At 40.7% G+C, this 21,645-nt stretch overlaps 1 protein-coding gene across 14 annotated transcripts in view; it reads right to left on the reverse strand.

The window, feature by feature from the left end:
* The window catches only part of KMT2C (lysine methyltransferase 2C), a 205,097-nt gene that overhangs the window by 146,736 nt on the left and 36,716 nt on the right, over positions 1–21,645 (reverse strand). For all 14 annotated transcript variants that reach the window (XR_003257810.1, XM_026091593.1, XM_026091603.1 and 11 more), the window contains one exon: positions 7,763–7,851. Coding sequence is in view for 13 of the 14 variants with exons in the window: in XM_026091593.1 (XP_025947378.1) it covers positions 7,763–7,851 (89 nt within the window). In the remaining variant the exon portion in view is untranslated. The remainder of the gene's footprint in view (positions 1–7,762; positions 7,852–21,645) is intronic.

The following is a 21,645-nucleotide window of genomic DNA, read 5'->3' on the forward strand; positions in this document are numbered from 1 at the left end:
CCGTGTCTGCTTGGGCCACAGCGGAGGCGAGCGAGGGCTGGAATCGCGTTACGTTATCACAGTTTTCTTTGCGGACACGATGAAGCAAGAGCGATGAAGCAACACTGACTAAAGGTCTAATCTGCTCTTTTACTACAAACAACCCTTTTCTGGTTTCTAGTAATCAAAGGACGCTATTCTGCAAGCCACTAGGGTAAACGCGCAGTCAGGCAGGGAGATGGAAGTGTGTCTGCTATGGCAATAGGGCGCTGAAAAGATACCTGTGTACCGAAAGTTAGAAAGAAGGGTACAACTATTTTCCAAGTCAACAACTGAAAACACTGTAAGACTTTTGCTAAAAAAAAAAAAAACAAAAAAACCAGCTCTTAAAATACTGTTAGATTAGTATGCAATTACCATGAAAATAAGTCAAGACAGCTATAAYAAACATAAAATAGACATTCCACTGCTGTTGAGATACAACGATTTGACTATTCAACCAATTTAGTGGTTGGGAGTCTACTGTCAGACCTGCTTCTCCTTCGGCAGACAACACAGCAATGCTACGAGCCTCCAACTTCAACAAGAAGAGAAGGTATTACAGGCTGGGATGTACCAGTATCAGCAAATACTGCAGGGATATTCCAGTGGTCTCACCTGTTGCTAATCTAGACCTTCTGCAAGAGGGAGTAACAAGATTTTACTAGCAGATGCAATTGTAACCGTTGCACAAAAAAGGGGTATTACTGCTGCAAAAAACACCTAGCATGACAAGGTGTTTTACGCAGCCTTGCAGAGGTCTACAAGAGCACAAGTAACTCCAAAACGCTCTAGTTTGCGGAAGCAGTTCAGACAGATGAATAAACCCTGACAGTGTAGCAACTACACAAAAAGAAGTCTTAAACAGAGAATTTAAACTATGAATTTAAAATGCCTATCTAGTACTATACACTATCAAGTTTCATTTTCTTCCCCAACTTATGAACAAAACACGTCTCCACTAGTCACAGCGCTTAACTCTGTTACTGCCCAGGACACAATTTAATAGCAACGCTGCCGCATCGCTTCCTCTCCCCCCGGCACCCCAGGAACAGGGACTGGCAGTGCAGCAATCATACACACAGAGAAATCTTTCAGACGCTGAAACTTTGCATGTATAGGTTTAGCAGCTGAGAATATGGAAACAAACCGAGATGCTGTGGCTAACCAGTCCTATGCACATCACCAGCAAGCACTCAGGACACCGCAGAGCCAAAGCAAACGGTATTTAAAGACACACAGAAGGAGGTGGGTGCTAACAGCCACTGCCATTACTCGGGCTTCAGAAAGGTTGTAGCCGCATGTTCTTCCATGCTAAAAACACAACCATGGGAGAGAGAGGGAGAAAACATACTGCAGTTTGAGTGTGACAAGAAAAATCATTGCAAGAACCAATCTCTATAGACAGAGGCACATCTTCTTCATTTTAAATTGACATTCTTAAATGCTATTCAGATAACAAACACATCAGAGGTAGTTTTTCCCCACCTGTTGCAAATGCTGTATTTTCATTTAAAAGATCCCCAAATATCTGTTTTTCCCCCTATTTGAAGGGCATAACACTGATTTACTTACTGTGATAGTTACCATATGGGACAAGAAGAAAACCTGTATTTACTCTTTTTGGTATATTTCAGGGTGTATTTTAACAGTTGTCATTCAAACAGAATTTCTATTTATTAAATACACTTTATAYAGAAGAAATTTTGTGTATTTTCTAGCTGGCATAAAATAAGCAGATATTTTTCTATTTCGGACCATTTAAACTGTGATTCAGGTCATTCCAAACACACCATTTCAGGTTCTGGATAAGCAGCTACGAGTGATCCGTGAGCAAGGAGCTGCCTACGCTGGAAGTGCCGTTCACTAGCGCTCATCCGATCGTGTCCCGTGAATTTGTTCAGGTTTCTTTCCTGAAACTCTCCTAAGCTTTTCCCTGCCACAGCATCCAGTAGCAATGAGCTCTGTAATGCAAGTACGTGCTGTGAGCGAAAGCACCTACCTTTATGCCCTGAACACGACCCAACATTGYCTTCGACGTCCCTCAGTTTTGTGTCACAGAACGGAATGAATCATCATTCCCTGCTGGTTTCCTCCAGGCCACTCACCATTTTGTGGAAGCCTATTAAATTCCTCCTCAGCCGTATCATTTCAGGCTGAAGCCTTGTAACCTCGCTGTTCCCCACAAAGAAGCTATTATATAATTTTTACCGTACTTGGTGGCCTTTCCTATACTTTCCCAATTACAGCCTGTCCTTTTTTGAAAAGGGGAAACAGAACTGCACACAGCACTTAATATACAGTCATGCCATGGAGTTATAAAGCAGCAGTAAAAAACCACAGCGATGCTGCGTTTTCTTATTACTTTGCTAGCATTTCCTAAAATTTGATCTGCTTCTCTGACTTATACTAGATATTGCAATTCTCAGAAGAACTCTAGTAACGCTTAGCTCAGGTGACACTGGCTACCTGAGAGCCAGCTTCTCTCGGTACAAATTTCGGATGGTCACTTCCCCCTGCATGCTACTTCCCATACACTCTCGCTGAGTTTTAGTGCCCAGTCACTCAGTTCTCTATGGTCTTTCTTCAGTGCTTTGCAGGTGGGTGAACAACTCGGTTGTCACCAGCTCATTTCTCCACTTCACTTTTTGTACCTGATCTAGAAAATGGTTCCCAGGGCAGGTCCCTGCGGGACGCCAGCAGCAACCTGCTTGAAACTGCGATTTTAATTTGGCAGGACCGGGATCTGAATTTTTCTAGCACTCCTCCTATCGGACTGGAGAGTCAGCCTGAACACAACGTTATTACCGAAAAAAGACAGATCCATAAAACTAAAACCTAAACAGAACAGCGCCATTCCCAATGAGGAAAAGAGCACGTGACGCACAAGGTACAAACGTGAAGTTGTGGACCATTTCACTGTATTTCACTGATAACGTCAGCACAAGTTCCCCTCTCGTATCACTACCGACACATCAGCAGTAACGTTAGGAAGTGGAGTTTGAATGTTCCGGGGTCCTTGAAAACTCCTTCAAAAACCTGTTGGTTATGTTTAGCAAAGCCTAGTTTGACACCAAAATTGCTAAAGTAGTATTGAAGAAAATAAATAAGCAAAGAAAAAAAAAGTTGCATTTCAGAAATAGCTTCCACAATGAGAAACTCAGTGAAATTTGAATTTACTTGCATCAACTACAAAATAAAGACACAAAACATCTGGCATACAGGTCATCAGTCAGAAGGCAAAAATCACAATTTTCTAAATGACCTACTTTAAGTGCGTACGATTATAATGCTATTATCAACTAAGCCTGTGAAGATTTAAATGCAAACACCAAGTAACTTCCTGTCGCATTTGGTTTCCTTATCGCAAACAAATACCATAATATGAAGAAAAACAATAAGGTACTTCTAATAATAACAGGATATTTTGGTTCTGCTAGTTCTTCCAGTGACTGGACAGGTAGGAGACAGCTGCCTAACTAAAAAAGGGATCTCCGAAAACAGATGTTTTGTATGAGTACAGGGAGTATTAATTGCTTTAAAACATATTTAAATGCATTTTTAAGCACATATTTGCCCAAAATATTTATGAACAAATGTAACCTACAGGCAATGGCACCAGTGATGTCCTTTCTTGTGCTTTCATTAATTTTAGAAGTGATAATTAGTATTCTGATGAGGCCTAAGTATGTGCCTGAAAAGGCCAAGATGGATTTCAAAAGGTTAATCTTTGGTGGTAGCAAATTGAAGAGAGTTTTTGCCATTGATTTCCCCAAACCAGGATTTCTCCCAGGTGTGGGGGTTTTTTTTTTGTTTGTTTGTTTGTTTGTTTTTTTGTCTTCGTGGCAAGCTGTGCTCAGTGCAGTTCACGCAGTTACAAAGCACGAGGGTACTTTCCCTAATGATAATACAAGAAATTTCTCCGGAAAGGTGGTTATTCAGGGTGCTTCAAAACCAACAAGATCCTGAACTGGTCCAAAATTCCSTAGCAGCTTGTACACAGACAAACTTCCTTTAACTGAGAAATGTTTGCTCTGGTTCTTCTGTGCTTGGTCCAGAGACAAAARAGGATAACTGGAGGAAGACTTATCTTCAGGACGTTATTAAGCTAAGTCCAGCAAGAAAGCAACTGGCCAGATAATGTCACTGGGTCTGATGATAACGCAGGGCAAGGAACTACTGGTTAATAAAATCATCTAGATTGCTACATATGTTTTATCACTTCTGACGTCTCCAAACATTATGGGGAGGTAAGCAAATGTTAGTAATTATTAATTTATTTCGAGAATTTGTTGACGTGGTACTGAGAGTAAACAGAATTCCTGATGGATTTATTATGAGCTTCCCAAGAGACTCAACAGTTACAGTAAACTTATTTCATTGTGTTTTCTCCCAGATCAGAATCTGAATCCCAGTATTTTTATGTGACACAGACAGGAAGAATTACGGATTAAAGGAAGAGCTGGATGTTTTACAAGTGTTCTGAAAAAGGAGAGAGAATAATTGAAGGATTAACAGAAAGAATTCAGTTTCAGTCAAGTTCAATGCAGAATTTGAATGCTGAATTTAATAGAAGATGAAAACAGAAGCAGAAGCCAAGTGTCCAGTTATAACGAAGAGCCACCAAGCCTACAGAAATCTTACCAGGACATATTTATTATATTATTTCTTTCTTCAGATGTTTCCTGGACTGCAATTAAAATGGCCATGCCTTAGCATTACTAAACAGCCATTTCAGGAAGAACTTCTGCCTCCCCCTACCCCCTCTTTTTGAGGGGAACAAAAACATTTTGGCCAACATTTTGAATAGAAACTGCGTTTAGTACTTACATTTCCTTTTTTCCCTACAAAGGATCTGATAGCTAGCAAATGCCACTTTTATTCCTGAGATTACAYGGGCATCTCCTTCTTTTCTCCCTGCGAGGAAAGTTCTCATTCCTCCTGCATTACTCCCTTGTCTACAAGTAGCGCTCATTATACCGAGCACAATATTAATAATATGAATTTTTCTCATTTTTATTAAAATAATCTTCATGAGAGGGCACCATTATGCCAGACTCCATAAAAAAAAAAAGAAAGAAAACCCATCCCCCAAACCCAACCAAACAAAAAAACCCCACACAGTAGAAGAATTCCTGACTATTCTCAATACCCAGAAATATGGCAACTTGAAATATGTGAGAAGACACACATCAAAAGTCTTTTCTGTTCATATGACCTCATTCTGAATTTTGTAATATTACTATATTATGTTTTGGTTTGCCAGCCACTACAGCAAACTGTTGGCAAGTCCACTATTTGCAAGAAAACAGAATGGAAAATGTTTTTGGTCAAACCAAAAACTCACAAACAATGGAGGACAGATACGCTTCGATTTGATTAACACACAGTTTGATAGGGAGCAAAAGCCTGGGATTGCTCCTTCTCCGACACTATTATTAATACAGATAAGTACTTAGAAATGTTTTAGAAGCAGCACTTAATACGATTAAAGCTCTACCAAGTGCAATGACGYTGAACTTTCAAAATCACTTAATTGCAATTGTGTCTCTATCAAATTGCTCAGCGCGATAACGTGCTTTCAAGTACATTTTGGTCCCCCTTGTTCAAGTCAGATTTCAGGCACATTTCTGTGTGTTTCTACCAGGTTTCTTTTCTCAGTGCCGAAAGGAAGGGCACAGCTATACCGTGCAGTGAGCCTCAGCTGGCACATCCACAAGGTGAAGTGCAGCGAGGAGATATTTGCAGAGATCCTTAGGAGAACAGTGCGTAACGTCATCTTGGGCTCAGCGCTGAAGTGACCCAGCAGAGGCTGCGGCTATCGGGGACTCCTAGCACAGTGCTCCGCCGCTCCCCGCACAGGCCTTTAGGAATGAGTCTGTCCTCTGTGACAGTGAGGATGGTTTTTATGAAGGGAAATGGAGAGACTTTTATCTCCGTTTCCTTTTGGAGTCTTACAAATAATCCTCCATGCCCCTTTCTAGTCCAAAGTAAAACATATTCTCAGATCTCTGGGTGCTGAAGAACTTTGTTAATAATGAAATGTAAAGCCAAAACAACACAGCTTTTACTAAATTCCCTAAAAAGTAGTGTACCAGCAGTCGTTCAGTTGGAGTTTCTTTTGTTGGTGKTTTTTTTTAACACCTTAAAAATATATAAAAACTTAACACGTATAACCACAATTTCTTTCCCCTTCGCCAATTTTCATAGGACTATTTCTAGAATAGGGGATGGGAAGAGTAGCAAATGGAACACAAGATGCAGTTAAGCCTCGCCCTCCTCTACCCTACTCCTTTTCTACAGGCAAATACCTGCTGCAGCTTTTCAGTTTCAACTTTAATCACTGGTAATCACCTACTTGTAGAAGCTGGGCAAGACCGTCCAAGCTCACTATGACCAGCCGCTTAGTACCAGTGGCAGAAAAACAACTGAGAGAATAAAATGATGGAACATCCTTGTGTTAACCTTTAAAGCAGACTCCCTCCACAAGCCATTAACAATGCTTAAATTAAACATGAGTAGTGATTAAACACTCATGACACTCTCTGTAGCCTACAGCCTTGGGCGCAAAGCCTTCTCAGCCAACACTGTTCAGCTTCTGACAAGTGAGAGGCAAGAGACCAGCACACACAGTCAAAGCTCATCCTCCAGCCACTTGAGGATTTCAGCCTCCTCTTATACAGCTTTAACTATTGCAACCCTATTCCCCTGTGGTCTACATAAAATGTTGTGCAAAAATAGCTCCTTGGAGGTCCTCTACTACTTCTCCCTGTACGCCTACACTAAGCACAGATTCTTGTTTCGTATTTAAGGACTTGACAGCTTCACTGCCTTTACTTAGCGTCGCTCACCTCTTGGTGCAATCACACGCACCTGAACTCAGCCGGCACTCCTGTGCGATTGCCCCCCGATGGCCAGCTTCTTCCTTCAGTGTATCTGTGCTTTCCTCCACTTTGCTCGTTACACATATACAGTTACCTAATTAAATTTATAACTTCTTATGTCTCAGTATCTTTTTAAGGCTTATTTCCGTCAAGCCTACAAACTCCCGCCAAGCAGTCATGGCTCAATGCAGGTTTCATCCCTCTACTTCTATTCTGTCCCTGGTTAAAAAGAGGCAAGCGGCTACAGACACGGGCCTGGCAGAGAGATGGCAGCTCTTCACCAAGGCCTTTATCTTACATTTTAGCTCATCTGCTTGTCTCTCTAGACTCCTAACCCTCCAGAAAAGAATTTACCAACTGTTGTAACAGTGCTCAGTCCAGGAGAATGAGATCCCTCGGGTAACTGAGGCATTTTGGTACTATCATAACAAATATTCACAAAAGCGAGAACAGAGATTTATTTTCTGTTTCCTAAGCAGCAGTAGGAAGCATTAACATTAGGTTATCCTAGCTATTGCTTTGGTATAATCTGCTTTAGATAGCTATAGATACAGGTCAGTAATACTGTATTTTGGCAGGTATTCTAAAAACAGCAGCTACTGCTTCACAGGTTTTATTTTTGTTAAATATAGACTTACAAAAACAGAAGAAGAGCCACTAGATATTTACAGTAGGGAGGACTCTCCTATTACACTATTTAAAAGCAATAAGACATGGCATTTTTTTTTATATCTGTCTAAATGCAGGTCTTGTACTATCAGATTAAAAAAAGAAATATTTCTTGTCTACCAAGGTCCTGCATAATTAATTTCTGAGAGAGAAACAATAATCAGACAGTATCAATACTATATTCTCATTACCTGTTTCCACAGTGTTTTCTGTTTCTGCTGCCTCCAAACCATCCATACTGTCTTCATCCTCCACTGCAGTTTTTCCTCTACTCCGAGGCCTACAAACATAAGAAAGGAACATTGTTTTTAAATTTTTAAAAGTACTCCCAGTTTAAATTTATCCAGGATTAAAATCATTTCATATTGAGGAATAATTATTAACACTTAAGTTAACCAGTGATTTATGAGTCTTGTAAAAATCCAGTTTCCTCCCCTTTCTTCCTGTTTAAAGTAATAAACTCAGAGTACCCTTTAATCAGCAGTTGACCCTGTAAGTCCTGTGATTATTATATGAAAAGTTCAATCGCATACTTCTACTGATCAAAAAATAAATTAAATCAGCAAGATTTTAAGATATGACTGTCCTGTTTGCTCCGCATTTTTTCATTACAGAGGAGATAACTACAGGGATATTAGAGGGAACACAATCTGAAATCTGGCCAGTAGTTACGTACACTACAAAACACACACTAAGCCATTCTGAGCATCCTTGGAGGAAATTTCTAGAGGATAACAATAATGCTGAAGCAATTAAATTGAAACACGTATTATTATTTTTAGTGAAATAACAATTTTGACACCTTCAAAAAAAATGTTATGAATTGCAGACTAGAGATGGCTAGATGTTGTCACATTGAAAAAAAGTCATAAAGCTGTAACAGCGCATTAAAACCAAAATACCTGGCGGTTGTTTCAATTCCAACCAAGGTGCGACAGAAGGCCGCCAGGTTTGGGCCGCAAACCGCAGCCTTTCCTCTCCGGCTGGCTCTGCAGCGCCCAGCGGGGTGGGCTGCCGCGGGGCCCCCGCTGCCAGGCCGCCAGCTGTTCAGCGGCCCACTGCAGAGGGAGCCAAGAGCTTGGCACCTCGCCGCCCAAATCTGCAGGCTACTTGGCAAGCCGCCTGGCACGCTGACAGAAAGCCGGAGAGACCCTGGGAGCTTCTYGTTGCAAATACACAAGTTCTTAGCAGTTTGGGGCATCGCAGCAGTCGCAGAGTCCCCGAGCTCCCAGGCAACCAYTCACCCAACCAACACGCGCTGGCTCAGGACAGGAGCCAGGCAACCCCAGCGGCCCCCAGCTTGCCCCCCGAAGACGAAACCGCTCCATTTCCTCTTGCACGGAAAGCTCTGAAAGCTTTGGGTTCGGTTCTATGAGGGGGGAAATTTTTTTTGAAGCGATTAAATCCTTCCAAAAGAGCATTTCCTTTTTTTTGGACATTCTGTTAAAATACTTAAATCCAGCAGAGCATTACCCGAGAACCCAATCTGCGAAACTAGCTAAGGAGTACACTGTGCCATGCCATGCCTTTGGCACGCGTGGATCTAAGGTGGCAATGCGCAAAAACCTTGGGGAGACTATCATCTTTGAGCCTAGACTTTGCTGTTCTCCTGCTAGTGCGAGTGTTTGCAACGCCTACCAAGATCCCTTCTAACTGAGTTGGGAGCAGTCTTGTCTCCATAGAGGAGGAAAAAAAAAGATTAAAATAAGGTGAAAACTAAAGCCTGAAACAAGCCACTCAATTTACAAAGGAATGAATGAGGGAAAAGAGGAAAGTGAGAAGAGACAGGAGGAGARAGGGACCTTTATCTTTTTGGCCTCCCTACGAACCGGTTTGGGACAGTGCTGAGGAACGTGGGAGCAACGGCAGCCCTAGGGATAAGGCGGTTATCTTTGGCCTTGCCTCCTTATCCGCAAGGAGAGATACCATACACGTAGCTCKCAAAATAACAGTATTATAAGAACAGAGAGGAGCCTGCATCCGCTTCAGGATTTGCCACTCCACAAGCTTCCAGGGCAGTTCTCCAAAACAGACGTGGCACAAATACCTAAAGCAGGATAAACTGCAGAGCTACCAAACGAAACCGCCCCACGCGTCACCCCACCCGCACACACGCGCGGGAATCACTGAGCTGCCCGGAAGGCGCACACGTATCCGGGCCGGCAGGACACCACCGCTTCTCTCAGTGGCCTGTCTGAAACTGTAATACCGATTAATTACCATCCGTAACGAGAGGAAGGAGTAACGCAAACAGAATATCACGCTCGTTAGGTAGAACAGATTCGTGCAGCACAGCTGAAGAACAAGAAAGGCCAAGAAAAAGTACAACTTTTAATACTTAGAAAAACAATACAGGCAGTGAGAAAACAGAACCGTTTAAGTTTAAATACTACGTTTCTTGTAGTCCTTCAGAGCAGCCCGGCACTTCGGCCGGCACTCCGAGGGCAGGGACGAGAATGCAGAGCCTGCGGCAGGCAGCCCCTGGGCGGGATGCAGGGATGCTCAAAAGCTTCACCAAACCCAACGTACCGACCAGGGGGGGCCGCTTCTAAACCCTACCCTGGCTACTTGCCTACCAACTACCCCCAAATAATGTAAACTTAAAAATTTACGTACAGCTTTGGATATTATATTACAGCTACATTTAATATGTTAAACACTGAAGTACCTCACAAAGCACGTTTAAACTTTTTTTTTTTTTAAACACAAGCAGTATTCACTCCTTGAATTCCCTACTATATTTTAGTAACTTATTTAACATCAAGGAAAAATCACAGGCTTCAACTAATTAAACATAATTGCTCCTTTTCAGCATAAGATATAACCACATCTGTTTTTTTCTTACCATCCCCCCTCCACTGCGTGTCGTCATCATTCTCCCCTCAGAAATATTCTGCAAAAAGCCTTCATAATGCTGTGCCAGATTCAAATAAAGCTATTAGAACAGAAAGCTGGATTAGATTTTTAACTTTTTTTTGTTCATTACCTTCATTTCACAATCATCAGAAGAGATTTGATACTCAAAAAAAATTGTGTTTGGCTTCAGAAAAAAATAATTCAAGTTACAAAACATTAAAATATACACTGTACTGGCAACTATAATTTAATATTTCCACAGAAAATCCCATTTGAAAAGGCCATACAGTATATCTAATTGTTACAATCGATGTTCATAATAAGAATGGATTGTTTCATGTTACTTTTAATAAATAAATTTAATACGTTTTATTTAATACTTTTGTTGCATAATAGTTTTGTCTGGTTTGCATAACACTAAATTTTCCTCTGCCAAAGCCCATAACTTTTTTTTTTTTTCAATCCACTTATTCCACTCCCCTTTAGATAAAGTGGAAAAAAGCAAACAATTTTGTCCTACTCTTGGGATCTGACTCTCTCTCCCTAGACTACTAACATAACTAAAACCCAAACCTTTGCTCACTGAGAAGCCTTCTAGGGAGTTTAATCTTTTGGGTGACAAATAGGTCAGAAAACAGGTTAGTTCGTATGTATGGATTTGAGATAGGCAGCCCAGTGGGTGTCTTAAATCACCGACTGCATATCGTTGAGAGAACGACAGCGGTCAGCAAGCCCTTCCCACACTTTGCAATACTCCCACTCTTCTTGGAACRGTACATTCACATTTTCATGTGCTGCATTCAGTTTTCAAGCAACAGCCTCGTCCCAAATACCACCATAAAGAAACTAGAAACAGGCCAAATTTAGGTAGCTTGGGTCTGAGTTTCACGCAGACTTTGGATTTTTGTAGGCAATACTCTTCCTCAAAGAGGGAGTAACAAGTATTTCTGCTATAAACTTAACCAAAAAGCAAAAGCAAGCAAACAGTTGCATGTTCTTCCACCCCAGCTCAGGGCTGCTGCTGGGACAGGCAGCCCAGTCCCTCCCACCCCAGCACGCTCTCCTGCGCCCAGACCTGCCTTCCTCYGCCAGCAGCTGCACACCGACCCCAGCCGAGAATCCTTTTTTTTGGGGTCGCTTTGAACCCAGATCAGCTTCTGAGGCCTGCAGCCGGCACAAGCGCTTCTACTGACCCAAGGAAGGGCTGCCGGGGCAAGCAGGAGGGGGGCCTGYCCCTTGGCAGCGGTGCCCCAGGGTTTGCTGCCTTAACACAGCTACGGAGCTAAAGCACGTGGTTATTTATCCTTCGCTCCTGCATGGCCAGGCAGCACCAAGCCACAGTTGCCGCGCTGACCACTACAACCTCCATCCTGCTTTAGGTGTTTGTAAGCCTTACGCTAAACTTTCTTACTAGAAGCATCATTCTTCTYTGCATCACCGCACACTCCCCAAGCCCTTCAGCAAGCTGCTGTACGAGCCGAGCACCCCCGGACGAGCCACCTTGCACACTGCTTGCGAAGCCAGAACAAAACGTAGAGGCACAGCCCGGGCAGCAAGGAGGGCAAGAGAACAGCAGTAAGCGTTAGTGAGGACGACAGGCAGCGGGCTCCACAGACAGGCTGAGCAGCTGCCAAGCTTTCTGCGACGGCCTCTCTCACCTGTCTCTTTCCTACAACAGAGTTCAATTTAGAAGGGGGAAAAAAACAAAACCACATCTATTTACGTTTAAAAGAACAGATCTATTGAAAAAAAATGCAGTTTCGTAAAAAGCGTTTCGAGCACATTTTGCATTGCATGAAGCAGTCGGTAAAATAAAAAAAATACAGTTGTATCTACATAAATAGGATTCCAGTTGAACGTAATTACTATCTGCAATAATTTTACTCATATTTACATAAAATGGAGTCATTTACCAAAATGCTTTGTGACCTACTCCTAAAGCTGTCATCAGTTAGATTTCTTAGCTAACTCCTTTTATTAATCTCTGTCTTTACGCCGCAGTAAACAAAGATTCATAATTTTACCCAGTGTAAGCAACTAATCAAATTTAGCACACAGGGACCCCCCCCCCACACACACACACACTTTTCTACAGCGCCGTGTATCATTAGGTATTCCGTTTGCACTGGGAGGAAAACCTCCTTGAGGTTGTTTCAGGGCTTTGCTGACTTCATTAACAGGGTAAGAGCGCCAAGCACCACCATCAGCTTCTGCGAAACTGCAGAGAGAGCAGCATGGACGGAGACCCCAGGGTAAAAGGGAAACGTGTCCTATTCGCCTGCCGGTGGCCACATACTTTTTTTTTTTTTTTTTTAAATACATACATGCCTGCAACAGGACCTTAACCTTATGAGTACAATACAGGTCAAAAGTGTATCTTGGATCTTATTCTTTCCCCAAGGTCGTCATTAGTAAGGCTACGGGCCGATAACTTCTGGAAGCACATGGAATAGCTGAAGACGCTACTATCCTTAAGGCCCTCATCGCGGCCAGGCTGCTAGTTTATGATTACCCAGAAGCTATTGCCAGACAACAGTTCCTGCAAGTCCTCTGTAATTTGCTACCAACAAAATCACATGACAATTTGTTCAAACCACCCACTGAAAATACCGYGCTAATCCAGCTGCTCTCGTTTCAGGCTTATGAGAACGTGTTCACATGAACCACTCCAGAGCTCCATCCTCCTTCTCAAAGGCCACAACCTCTAAATTGTTTGGGGCAGAAATAATCTTCCTTCCTCTGCTCTGCAGCGTGCTGAGCGCAGCGGTGGTACTAAATACATAAAACAAGGCCAATAACCTTAAAAAAGATGTAACATCTGGGCTACAGTACCATGCTAAACCACCACAGATGTCTTGTTAAATGAACATCTGTCCACAGCCCTACCCGGAAAGATGGTACAGGAATGATTTATAAAAAGATTCAATTAGTGCTGCAGTGAGCATGGCTAGAAATAAATTAATGTTCATGTGACAGTTCCACAAGTGAAAGCTGTTACAGGCTTTCCAAGAATCCTCTTAGCAGGTGTGCAAGAGTACGTGATCCCAGTATTTCTGTACAGTGAATCATAAGTCTGGCTGTAAAAGTTTAACTGTGCTCGTGTATGTACTCAAACACCTGAGGTTCAGCTAACAAGCCCATGGAAAGCAAGCAAGCAAGAATCAATTCGGGGAGAAACCCGCAAGGAAACCTTCGCCCCTCCCCGCTCTGAACTCTGCTTTTTGATGCAGAGGCTCTACTGCCTCTAAGAGTTACGACAACTCTACATCTGAGTCTGCATGAAATGAATAACATGGCTCTGGAAACAAGGTAGGAGCCAACTAATTCGAATTAATTTCAGTAGCTCTAACCATTAATGAGCCTGGAGTGGGACTCCCACTATTACATTGATTCCAGTTTCAAACTGATCCCAATTTAAAAGTTTCCTAAGAGGATTTTAACTGAGCAATCAGTAACAGGTGAAAACGTCTTCTGTATTTGCTCTTCTGCCCTCCACAAGATCTTATTTCATACATTATAAAGAAGACCTCAACATTCACCCTCTTCCCATTGGCTTCTTATATTAGAGATGTGCGTATTAAAGGCAGAAGGACTTGAATGTATGGAGAAGAGGTGCAACAGCAACACCCCAAGAGACCAAAGGGTGAAAAAGCTGACTTTCAGAGATACACAGAAGTGAGAGAAAATGGCTTGTGTGAAAGACTTAAACAAAACATTTTTGTTAACATCTATATAAATGGACTTCTTATAACCTTATTCTAGACCATAACCCAGTTCAACCTTCAACTGAATTATTAAGAGTTCTCAAAAATACACTCGATACACCCTATTAGTCTTACCTAACAATCAGGGAAAACTGTACCACTCAATACTTCCAGTTTAAAGAAACCATCATAATCTTTTCATTAACTACTACATCAAAGAAAAATGACACGGTTTATGTTTAAAAACAAAACATTGCAACTTCTCAGCTAACACGTCCTTTAACCAGTAACAATTTAAAGAATGTTATTCACTCRTTCAACATTATTCATCCAGCCAGGCTGTAATATGTTCAGAGCTGAAACTTCTTTCACTTTTATATTTTTTACAGTTAGCATCGAGAGCACTGAACATACAACATAAAAAATATTATCGCCTTTGAGATCAGAGATGTCTGAGAAAAAACACAGAAAGAACCCAGGCTCCTCTCTATGAATAACAATTCTTATCTAAACATTTCCACTACTGCCCTCCGAAAGGGAGATTTCTCAAAGATATCCTACACTGTTGAAAGAAATGCAAATAGGAGCCCTGCAAAGATGCTGTGTACTGAATACTGTGGCTGCATCTTTGCTTTTATCCTGGAGTACAGTCACTGTTATAAGAAGTAAGCTAATACAAAGAAAATGGAATGATGCATGCAGAGCTCTTGAAGAAAAAAGCCGTCTCCAGACAGGTTTTGAGTAAAACGTCCCACGTCAACAAGAATTTGTATTGCACACTTAACTACAATTTAAAGGCCAAATGAATTACCGTTTTAAGTAAATGTGAAGTTTGTTTTTCCTGAATCTTCAAGTGTTCTTGCATAGTTAACTGTTCTAAATGGGCTCTCAAACCTATACTGGAGGTGCCCAGGAAAATTACTTTCCATGGGAGGCTGGGAAAAGGCAATTAGGATGCACTGCCAGGAGACATTCATCAAAACTGTCCACCCAAATCAAACATAATTACTAACTGATTTCTCTCAGACATCGCTGAAAAACCTGAACTCGATTTTGCAGAAGACCACCAGGTCCAGGAGCCTGAAGCTACCCTGCGTCGCATGATGAGGCTGGTCTGCCCAAAGTGACTGTCTTCAGTATTTTCTCTGCTCTTCCCTACAGGCTTACACAGTTGTTGAGTCTAGAACTGTTCCTGCAAAAGATAAAGCAGCTGAGGATCAACCTGTCCTAGCTCAAACAGAGCCGTATTAAGGAGACCATGGCATCTTCTCCCCAGCTTGTCATCCTTTTTGGTTAACAACTGGAGGGGGCGGAGGGAAGGGGCACGGGGACGGAGCGCAGCAGGGACCAACATGGGAGGGGTTGTTATTGGTAACAGTTGCAAAACAACAAATATTTCACATGAGCCAATACAGTATCTACAGAGTCACAGCTCGGCTATAGCCAAGTCAGGATGGAAATATCGAGGCTAGGGCTCCTACCCTGAATTTGTACTTCTGGATAATTTTTTTGTGACAGCATTACATGAGAAAATTCAAGTTTGATTCTGTAAGTGTGAAACCAGGTTGACTGACCTATGTGTACAGACTGTTCGGATTTGGAGCCATTTCTAAATAATGAAGTGAGAAATCATCAAAAAGGCTTTCAGATTTCTTTTTACTACTGTCAAACTGCCTGTGCAGACATCTATAAAAATCTGTGAACTAAAATTACTCTTAATCAAATATCTGTCATATTAACTCAGCGATATACAGCAGCAAGAATTGCTACAAGTTCTTTCAGCTTTGTAAGCTTTGAACATTTATTTCTCAAGAACTACATTCCCATTGATATATAGTTTCATCGGCAGACTTGCAGCTTTAAAGGTTCAGTTCTGTAATACAGAACATGCAGACCTCAATCATTATACAAATTTCAAAAGCAGTATCGCAAAAAATTTATGATGCATTTATAACCTTGCGATGAGTTACATATTTGCATTTTTGTAGCAAGTACTTCCTTTACAGATTTGCGACCAACGTGCTTAACTGTATTCACTACCAAATTGATTCAAAACAACATACCACCATTTTAGCACCCGTGCAATTTTTTAAAACCTCTTCTGGAACCAAATCTGACAAATAGTCAGGAGCATCAGCTACTAAAGGTAGAGCTATCGGCATGCTCTCAACCTCCATCTACTTCTGCGTCTCTCCCTGGCGCTAGACTTGCTAATGGCTATATTCTTGTGATGCCTACAGACAGCAGTTAATGCGAGGCTCTTTGATGAATTTGCTGTAATAATGCTATCAAGAGCGCTGAACGCTTTGACATGTTGCTCTTACAAGCAACGATTATTAAATATGGCAACGTTATCAGCTGAGCCATTACCGGCACTGTCAAAGACAGGAATCTAACCTCTGCAAGGACTTCGCATGTGTGCCTGCAACCTCAGAAATTCTCTATTTGTCCACACTGCTCCGGCCCTTGTTTAAAGTAAACAAAATTGTATCAAAAGAGGCTACCGCAGGGGACACTGGAAACACTGTCTTTTCTTGTAAGTATAAGCATTTCATTTACATCATAATACAAGAATTTTTTCTCCATAACGACTGCTATGGGAAGTTTTAACTTTTCCCATCTTGTGACAGTAGTGACACCAAAAATTTTTTTTACCCACAATGGGACCAAGTTCTTTTCTTTCTTCAGAACTAAGAATTATCCAACTATCTGCTATGGGTTTGACTGCTACTGTGTTCTGAATAAAGGTGACAACACATTAACGACTGTAATGGTCATGTTTGGTGACTTCAAGGTCTCATACAAAATTTGATATAACTAAGTCATCACACCCGAGCAACAACTGCTAATTATTGGAACTTCATGAAGTTTTGGTCTCTTTAAGCAGATTTTTGTAATTTTAACACCACTAATGAACAGTCTTACTGCAGCAAGATTGTGAAGATTTGTTCTAATTACATTTGTCTGCCTACACTAAATATTGTCACTGGATATATTTAGTGCTGGTGCAGACTGTGCTGCATGCAGTGACACCAGATGCACATAGTGTAGGTATACAAACAACTGAATGATCTGGTACCCTAAATTTCCAATAGTTTTAACTCAAAAATATATTTTTAATCATAGTAAGTCCACATACAATGATCATAAAATGCTCTAACCATTGCTTTTATACATTGCTAATTTAGCTACGATAGTCAAAAACCTGAATGCCAATACTGTACTATTATTTCAATTTCTGTAACACAGACTAAATCCCACTCACACGACACGGTTTCGAGAGGCTTCCAGATCTCAAATCAAGCCAGACAGCTATACAGCCATCTCAGAACATCTCACGCTCTCTCATCTAACGAAGTTCAGTCTCTTTTGTCTCATAATGATTTTGCTAATTTCTTGAGACCTAATAGCAACCACAAATCTTTCTTCCTGTAAAGTACATGGAAAATACTCATTCTTATGCTTTTGAAGTATTCCTTATCCCACTGATATCACAGAAAACTGTTTGTCCCTTAGATGTGTGTTACAAAAAGATGTTCTGAGAAAGGTGCCCACCTTCCAATTTCACCCGATTTTCTGTGTTTACAGCAGGAGATGAACAAGCTATATGTAAAAATACCAGTAATGGTGATGTCTTTTCCCTACTGGTTCCTCCTAACATGTATTTAAGCTTCACCTAGAAGGATCAAGACATGATAAGGCCTGCCAGCACCCAAAATGTTATAAATAATCAGCTTTTATGCAAGATGCTGGCTTAAAACAAATTAGGTGGAATTAACTGGTGTAGGAAACCTGTCTTAATAACACCCAGATTAATGGATAACATATAAGGAAAATTATGCATGTTAACTACAGTTTGTCATTACCAATCTGAAATGGATTCAGACATAAAAATCAACAGAAATGAACGTCATATCGCCACATATTTTATCCATCTGTTAGCACCTTTAGTACTCCTTATACAGAAATGCATTTTTATTTCAAATAATGTCAACAAGTATTATGAAATATTTCTCTTTCAATAAAACTGCTAAACCTAGGGAAGCCAACGGGAAAAAACACAAGATCTGCTCACTAATTAAAAATCCATTAAACCTTATCCAGAACACTTAGAAAACCTCAAAAGAATAAAAATAGACGTAAAAAGAAAATGGGTAATGTAATCAGATGGGTATCAGTCTAAATATATAATTCAGATGAAATGTTTTTCTTGTAATAAAATTGTTTTCAAACTAGAAGTAAATCCTAAAAGCCAGATCACAGAAGCTATTTTTATACCAGAGTAAATAAAACTCCTAAAACACTACTGTGAAATATAAACAACAAAAGAAGTCACATAACAAGCACACTCCAAAGCACAGTCACAACTAATATAAGTCTTTAAACATGTTTAAAAGCTTCGGTATAAACAGGCATCAATCTCTAGGGGTTTGGGCAAGGCTGAAATGCTGCATTCTGCTAATCAGGACTGTCCATCACTTCTGTGTGTCCCTGAAGAGGATTCTTCTCACCTCGAGACACTGGTTTGACTTCTGACAATCACAAACAGGCTAAAAATAACACCCAGATTATTATAATAAAGAACTTCTAATTTTTTGTTCAGGGGAATGTTAAATTATCGTCTCATTTGGGATGAGGATTTATTGCAGTATACCAGTATTCTCAGAATTTCACTCCTGTCTGTATTTGAGAAATACACCACAACCCAAATCAATCTTTCTTTTTTTTTTTCTATGCTAGTCTTCTACCAATGAAGGTTAGATATATAAATTCACTATATTTTTCTTTAAAAACTGTTATTCCTTCATTTCTTTATAAAATACCTTTAAAGAAACACAAAAATAAAAAAAAATCAGATGAGTTTTCCAGCACCTGAGCTGGAGAAGTTCTGCTGTCTGAACACCCCCTTCACACCCCCCGCTCTCGGGCTGGGACAGAAGCGCTAGCAGAAGAATGACTTACTGCTTAGCCTATATCATACGATACAGGTCAGAGTTATAAACCAAACTGGCTCTGTGTCACATGACAGGAGCAGGTATCCAGTGAACATTGTTACAGCGGCTACTACAATGGAAGCCATCCAAGAGGACCAAACGATACCTCCAGGTCAAGTTCCTTGGAGGCTGTCGCCCAAGGGCACACAAGAGGTACGCTCACTCCGTTTACTTGGGCAAGTTGAAAGTTCTGCAGCTCATTTCCAGTTCCACAGACTTCCTCAGTTTTAGCAGATAAGGAAATGTGGTTTTAAGGTAATAGGTAATTACTTTCCAGAGTTTCTGTTCAAGGAGGGGGAAAATGCCCAATTATTCAAGATTCAAACAAGGCTGACCTGAAGACAGAAGAAGAATGTTAAAAATAAAAAGTTTAAGAATTAACATTGAGTTGAATATATACCCAGCAAAACACAGCTAATTTTCATCCAGATTGTTATTCGATCTCATTCATGGGAAGGGTCCACAAAAGTTTGTCCTGGTATCAGCAAGGGAAAAGTGCAGTGACAGGGAAGAGCAGCTAGAGAAGGAGGACAGAGAGTAATGAGAGTGGCAGCTTCTTTCAGGGACAATGTGAGCCACGCTAACCTAAAGCGTTTGRAAACTGCAATCTGAACCACTAGCTTCATAACTTTTTTTCCAGAAGCCACCAGAAAAATAGTAGCGGAGATCATAAAAAATGATACTGAGGCTGATTTATAATGAGATAATTTGTATATTTACTTAATTTAATCTTTTCTGAGCAGAGACCTTCTGGAATGACAGCTCCTTAGATATTTATAATTTTATTTCCACTTGCATTTTACATACACACACATGCTTCTAATTAACATTAAAAGCTTAGTGCTACTCAGGAGGCATACAGTAGCCTCAAAAATGACCATAATCAAACCTTTCAGAAGCTGCAAGTATTAGAAAGCTGGCAGAGCAGCTCTCTAACAGCCATATTTGCAACTGCGTGCAGAGATGACACAGCCAAAGGAAGTACATATGACTAGGCGTCACTTAGAGCAGCCCTAAGGCTACTCCAACTTACCAAAGTGCCATCGTGGTATGACAGGGCAGAATAGGGTCTAGTTCACAATTTGGTCATATATACATTTCAGAAGTAAAACCATTAATTTTTGTTACAATAACACTACTGCAAAATGGATTTTTTTTGCTTTATTTTTGCACACTGAAAATTTGCCCAAAGTACCCAAAGAATCTTCAAGATGATAAAACAATTCCAGCTGGGGTGCCACGAGCCTCAGAATCTGTTTTCACCCAGAAACCATTTTTATTTTGCAATCAGCTTTCTGCAACCAACAATTAAAAGATTACATTTAAAAAGAATCTTCTACCCCACATAAAGATGTCCAACATTTAATACATCAGCTATTAAAAAGCTGTTAACAGGTACTATCAATATTAAGGTCAGATTGCTCACAGACTCACTGAACACAATACCAGAACCTTTACCATTGACTAATATCCATAAATATTGCTCAATAACTAATTGATTAAAGCCTGTCTTCCAGAAAGGCATTCACTTTGCCGCTCCCTTTGCAGTTTTTTTCCCTGTTACGAATCCGTGCTCCTTTCCTATGTGAATTCCTCTGGTTTCAGCTTTCAGCTGCTGGCTCTTGTCCTACCTTGTCCTGCTACGTTAGGGAACCCTGAAGTACTCAACATTTTCTCCTCTGGAGATATTTATGCACTGTCATGAAGTTACTTCTTAGTTTTAGGGTTTGGATTATTTCCTCCTCTCCCTCCCCAAACTGAACAGATTGGTGAGAAAGTTAAAGGTGCTCAAAAGCAATTTTCTTCAAGCTTTCTATAACTTATGGTCTTTTTTTGTGAATTTCCCTCAATAGTTCAGTCTTTTAATCGTGGCTATTAGAACCACATTAAGTAGGGAGCAGCCAGTCTCATCTATGCCATAAACAGAGCTTAAAAGCATCGCACGCTTTAAATTCCTTTCTGAAGTATTGCTTTCTGGACTGTAGCTCCCTATGCCCAATAGAAACTGCCAGCGTTCCTTTTCTTATACTTTTTATTTTGCATTGAAGTGCATTTTGCTTAACTGTGCTTGGTCAATCTAAATCACACTYGTTTCTTCCCTTTCCTCATTTTCTTCATTCCCTATACAGATTTCACCAGCAATAATTATTACTCCAGATCATAGTTTAAGATATTGAGTAATACAGGACTTTACTGCTGGAGAACCATCCAAAAAACCCCAAACAATTCAATGACAGCTGTCGTCCCCCCACAAATGGTTATCTGTCAGTTAGCCGGGCCTTAACCCAGTTATCGTATGTTTTATTCCACTGGATATTTTTAATCAGGATATAAAACACTGCTAGGCCTAATACCTTTTAAGAAATCCATATACGTTTTATCTTTATAGAAAACTATGTATGAAAAATTGTATCAGGTGACCCAATATTTACATCAAAGACAACTTATTAAACTCACATAGTACATGAAAGAATAAAAGGATAAAAAGGGAGGAAAAAATCTGAGAGTCCATGCCTCTAG

This window comes from Apteryx rowi, unplaced genomic scaffold (genome assembly GCF_003343035.1).
Source record: "Apteryx rowi isolate R43461 unplaced genomic scaffold, aptRow1 scaffold_91, whole genome shotgun sequence".
Lineage (NCBI taxonomy): Eukaryota > Metazoa > Chordata > Aves > Apterygiformes > Apterygidae > Apteryx > Apteryx rowi.